The sequence below is a fragment of the Vigna umbellata genome, chromosome 1 (assembly GCF_029865625.1).
Source record: "Vigna umbellata cultivar VRB3 chromosome 1, Vumbellata_1.0, whole genome shotgun sequence".
Taxonomy (NCBI): Eukaryota; Viridiplantae; Streptophyta; class Magnoliopsida; order Fabales; family Fabaceae; genus Vigna; species Vigna umbellata.
The window spans coordinates 76,468,606-76,474,776 of record NC_142165.1 but is presented as its reverse complement, the minus strand read 5'-3'; the positions used below and the strand labels follow the sequence as shown (position 1 = coordinate 76,474,776).

Sequence of the window (6,171 nt, the reverse complement as noted above, 5' to 3'; positions counted from 1 at the left end):
CAAGTGAAAGAAGAATTTGAAAAATTACGAACACCACCAAATTGAATGATTGTATGGTTTTGAGAAGAAACAAGTTGTTTATTGTTTTGTTTATTGCGTAGGTTAATTTTAGTTATTAATTTTGTAATTTATAAAGGATATGTCAGTATCTTTTACATTTATTTTCTTCTATACCAACAACAATGATTTTGATGACAAATTGAACAGTATGATAGCATTAGAATATATATATATAACCTAGTATTTGCCCAAATCATCCATCATTGATAAATCACGAAGAAATATTGGAAAGAAAATTACCATGTCTCTTTCGACAGAACACGCAGCCTCCGCCATCACTCGACCTTGTGCAAATTTTCCTCCAAGCTTTTGGGGCGATAGTTTCCTTCAGTACGATTCAGAATCATTGGTACTATATTTTACGTTTGAATTTGCAATTTTTTACTTTTATCTGCTCACAAACGTATTATTTTAATGATTATTGGCTAGTCTAGCTAGTTCCTCTGCAACAGATTCACCACGAGCACAAATATGTAAATAAAAAGATTATAAAGCTTCGGCCATTATTGGGTGAATGCAGAGCTTGAAACTTCTGTTTACAAACTGTGGCATTTGTTTTTGTTTTTTTTTTTTTGTTTTCAAAGCTGGACTTGTACAATATATAGTATTGTATAATACATTCAGATAAATGAGAAAGAAAGAGACATTAGAGGCGGTGGATGGTCCTAGTTAAGTTACATTGTTGGGCAAGTATTTCGGTAGAAATAACTAAAGAAATACGCATTCTGGTATGATTTAATTTTATCACAGTAGTTACAAAATCTAAATTTTATTTTGATTAGTCCATAATTGAAACATTGTTTTCTACTTTTCTTTCACTTTCTGGGCTTTCTGCTTCACAAAATAATGAAAATACCAGTTGTCAGAAAGATAAGGAAAGGATAATAATGGTTGTTCTTTTCTTTTTTTTTCTTTTTCTTTGCTCTCTCTTTCTTGGTGACTTTTTTTTTTCTTTTTCACATCAAAGATCCTTTTTATGAAAGTTATTGTCTTTTTGTCTCTTATGAAAACCTAATACAAAAGATTGCATTATTTTAAATTATATAATAAATTGATAATTCGTAAAGAAAAAGTATCTCATTTTTTTTAATTAAGTCCGCGGGTCCAATAAATTAGTGACTCACCTGACAATCTATGCCACTAATATGAACATGAATAAAGACGACAATCAATCACATATATGCATTAATATGAACGTAGTCCAATTGTTTATTAATATAAATGACAATCAATATGTTTTAAATCTTTCTAAAACATATTGAAACATATTGACACAATGAAAGATTAAATCAATTTTAACCATTACAGCCTATTTAAGATCAATCAAGACTTTACAAAATCTTTTAGAGATATATAGAAAATCCTCCTACATCAATTATGTTTTTATTGTGTAAGCTTAGTATAGGTTTCGAATTAGTCACACGTGCATGTTTTTAGTTCCTCTTTCCATCCCATCTTCATTACAAAACTTCTTTCTTTGCAACTGAATGCAGGAAATCAATGACAATATGAAGCAACAATTTCAAATGCAGAAGGAAGAAGTGAAGAAGATGTTTCTATCTTCAAGCAATAGTATCTTACAAAAACTAAATTTCATTGATTCCTTGCAACGTTTGGGTATATCTTATCATTTTCAACATGAAATTGATGAAGCATTAGAGCAAATCTACAACTCGTCTACAAATGATAATGTCATAATAGAAGAAGGTTGTCTTCACTATGTGGCGTTACTATTTCGTTTGCTTAGGCAAAGAGGGTATCATATTTCGTCAGGTATCTACATTACAAAGCGATTCATGAACCATATTATATGCATAGATTATGTATAATCCAACTAATGTATTCTACAGATATATTTAACAAATTCAAGAACAATAAGGGAGACTTTGATCAAAAGATTGCCAAAGATGTACAAGGATTGTGGAGTTTGTTTGAAGCTTCACAGTTAAGGATTCACGGGGAAGATATTTTAGATGAAGCACTTGATTTCACACAAACTCATCTAAATTCCTTGATTAATCAATCGAGTTCATCCTTTGCTGCACAAATAAGTTATTGCTTAAAGAAACCTCTTCACAGGGGAGTTCGCAGGTTGGAGGCCAGACGTTACATTTCCTTTTATGAATCAAATCCTTCCCATTGCAAAGTTCTTCTTACATTTTCAAAACTAGATTTCAATATGCTACAAGGATTGCACAAAATAGAAGTCGGGAGTATCACCAAGTAAGTATTACAAATCTGTAACCGTGTACTCGTAGAATAAATAGTTTTAATAAAACATGAAAAACTAAGAAAAGTTCACCACAAGCAAAATTACTATATTCATTCATAACATTGCCTTATGCTGATACAACAAAACATTTAAATCATAAAAGATGAAATAGTTAAGTTGCTATTAAGCTATCAACTATCAATATGACATTAGCTGTGTTTTTTCTCTATGCAGATGGTGGAAAAAGTCAGAATTTGCAACAAAGGTCCCATATGCAAGAGAAAGGGTAGCAGAGTTTTATTTATGGCCAATTTCCATGTCTTATGAAGCTGAATATAGTATTGCACGAAGGATAGGGAGCAAATTAATTGGGTGTATCTCTCTTCTAGATGATACTTATGATGCCTACGGAACAATAGAAGAACTTGAACTCCTCACACAGGCAATTCAGAGGTTGATCTTGGTTCAAATTATATGATATTATCACAATGGGAAATTTAATGATTTGAAAAGCCTTCACCAGTTGATTATTTTTATTCTACTATTTCAGTCTCATGAGTTTATTGTTTTCAAATTTGAATTCATAATTCTCCTTTTGTTCGTATGAATTTCAGATGGGATATTAGTTCCATTCAGTCTCTCCCAGATAGCATGAGAGTAGTGTTTAATGCAATTATAGAAGTGTGTGATGAAGTAAAGTTGGCTACGATAGAGAGTAAAAACTCGAACACAGTGGTGCAATGTGTTAAAGAAGCTGTAGGTTTTTCATTCATATAGCTTTTAACTAGTCGATTAATTAATGTTTTGCATCATTTTCCTAAAAAGTAACTAATTAACATTCAAATTATTTTACTTGCAGTTTCGTAACTTGGCACGAGCCTACTTGACTGAAGCAAAATGGAGTCAAGAGATTTGTATTCCAACATATGAAGAATATAAGGATAATGGAGTTATATCTTCTGCATATCCTATTATTATAACATCATTTATTCTTCTGACGAAATCAGCACAATATGTGTTTGATTGGATTTCGAGTAATCCAACAATCATTAAAGTTGTTTCGCTTATTGGCAGACTTCAGAATGACATATCCTCACATAAGGTACAATATATATTTATTTTGATTCAAATCTACAAAAATTTAATGGTCCTTGGTGCCTTGGATTTGCTTTGATTATTTGTAGTTCGAACAAGAAAGAATGCACGTGGTTTCAGCTGTTGAATGTTGCATGAAACAATATGAGATTTCTGAGGAAGATGCGTACAAATTCATTAAAAAAGAGATTGAAGATTTGTGGAAGGTTATAAATGAAGAGTGTCTCAAGTCCGACCTTGTCACTAAACCTATGCTTGATTGTTTTCTTAGTGGAGCCCGCATAACTGAACTTGCCTATGAAAACTTCAAGGATAAATACACAGATGGGAAACTATGGAAGGATGACATTATTGCATTACTTGTGGATCCCATAAGCATGGAGGAACACGAGTTATCGAAGTGATATCCATTATAAAGAACTATATATATATATATATATATATATATATATATTTATTCTACATGTTTTTTTTTTTGAACGCGTTCCAATATTTTATTTGAAGTAACTACTCCAATGTTATGCAATGTATATTTTCATTGTTCTATATAAAGTCTTACTATCAGTTCTTTTTTTAGATTGGCGTAAATATTTTTTTCAAATTTATCAAAATTGAGTAAACTTTTAAAAAATTACACAGTAGATAAGTCCTTTCAATAATATGACTTTCAAATAAAAACATGGTGTTTTTCACTATTTTAGACTAACTAGAAAGAAAGAAATCGTATTTTGAAAATGTGACAAATTTTTTATTTATTTGTTTATAGAAGTCATGCTTTATAAATATTATCTCTCTTCTAGATACACCCTAAACCCTCATTAAGGCCAACTCTACTATGAAATAATTAGCATCATCTTGGTCATCCTAATCGCATTGCAACAAAATTAATTCTTTAATAAGAGTCAACTTAATCGACACTACTTATAGCCATTGTAAAACATACACTTTGATGAACTTTGCAGAAGCTGCTTAGCATGATACCTGATAACAATGTAGACATGATGACTCCATGCTTCATAGATTGATGGAAGGAATCTCGAATTTGGATGGATTAGCGAAAGCAAAATGATAACAGGTGTTTGGCGAAATGGTGTCAAGGGTGAGAAAGGAAACTCTCTATAAATGTTAGACTAATTTTAAAGGAAGGGGCTAATGGAAACTTTAACAGAAGCCCTACCCTAGTGACTTTTAAGCAGATAAGTATTTGGAGTGATATCGACAAAGCTTTCCTATATCATATTTGAGTCTTAGTCAATACAAGAAATAAGATCAAATTATAATATATAACTGGGATGCAAACTTTATCTTACAAGTCGGTTTTGTGGGATTGAGTTAGACTTAAAAACCATCTTCTAATATGATATCAAAGCTCTTGATCTTGGGGCTCCGTTCCACTGCACAGTCGCCTTGCCGTCACTGTCCGACCTCTGCCGCTACCGCCGTTGTTGGTTGGGGTTGTTGATAGGGCAGAAAGGTGCGCCCAACACCGGCGACCACAACTCCAGAAGTCACTCCGTGAGAGAAGCTGTCATGCACTGCCACGCACCGCCACCGTCGCCGACATGTGTAGCCCACGCGCCCACCTCCGGCGAGACCCACTCGCCGCCGCCGCCGCCACAAACAGAGTCGCTGGAGCCCCCTGAGTCTATTCCTAGGGTCGGTGATGACCCGTTTGGCCTATATTTGAGTAGATTTGAGTTTGAAGTTCTGCTCCTTTTCTCGGTGTGACCCACATGTGATCGTCGTCTTGGAAAAGGTCACTGGAGACTCCTGGTTGCGTTCTACGGGATGTCTAAAATAAAAAGTATTCCTTTGGGTCCTAATGACCTACCAAATATAGGGGGTACCTGTCGGTTGCATGGTCAGAATTTCTTACAATGGAGCCAATTTATTCGAAGGGTTCTCAAGGGTCGTTCAAGAATTGATCACATAGATGGAGGAGGACCAAGACCAGACGACACTCATTTTTCAATTTAGGACAATGAAGATTCGTTAATTATGACTTGTATGTAGCAATCCATGATCCCTGAGGTAAGTAGAAATTATATGTTTCATTCTTCTGCAGAAGAAATATGGGATGATTTACAAAGTACTTTTTCATTAAAAAAAGGATCTTGTTGCTTACTATGACATTGAAAACAGGATATTTAATACAAAACAAGGCTCTCTTTCCGTATTAGAATATCACGAAATCCTGAATAGTCTTTGGATGGAATTCCATCAGAACCAAACAATAAAGATGTGTAAAACAGATGTTGTCGCACTTGCTGAATTCATTGAAAAGGGAAGAATATTTAAATTTCTCCATGGCCTGAATCAGGAGAACGACCAAATTCAGGTACAGATTTTTGGAAGAGAAAAATTACCATCCGTATCAGAAGTTTTTTTTTTATAGTAAGAGGAGAAGAAACTCGAAGAATGGTCATGCTCAATGGGGACATCTCAAACACAGGCTTTGCCATGATAATTGGAAAGAGAGTCCATAAGGGAGCAAATGCTGGGGGAAAGTCGTTTGAAAAGGGTACTCATGGGGACTATTATTATTCATACTGTAAAGATCTGGACAGATCAAGGAAACATGCTTCAAACTCCATGGAAGAAAGAATGTTCTCGAGCGCATGGGAAATAACAAAGGGTTTACTCAAAGATGGGTAAATCATACTACCTTAGAACAAGAAGCCATCAATCAATCTAGTCTTCATAGTCTAATCCTCCACCACCACCAGATCTTGATATGAAAGCTTATAAGGAGAAACTCGAGCGCTTGAAAGCAATGGTTGAATCAATGAGTAAGCCTTCTGGAT

General features: G+C 34.0%; 1 protein-coding gene across 1 annotated transcript; it reads left to right on the top strand.

The window, feature by feature from the left end:
- The first annotated feature begins 278 nt into the window (after positions 1-278).
- On the top strand, positions 279-3,782 carry LOC148206398 ((-)-germacrene D synthase-like). Its single transcript, XM_088113466.1, has 7 exons — positions 279-409; positions 1,554-1,833; positions 1,911-2,283; positions 2,507-2,725; positions 2,887-3,028; positions 3,132-3,374; positions 3,457-3,782. The coding sequence occupies exons 1-7, from the start codon at positions 302-304 to the stop codon at positions 3,769-3,771; spliced, it is 1,680 nt and encodes a 559-aa protein (XP_087969592.1). The 5' UTR covers positions 279-301; the 3' UTR covers positions 3,772-3,782.
- The last annotated feature ends 2,389 nt before the right edge of the window (positions 3,783-6,171 follow it).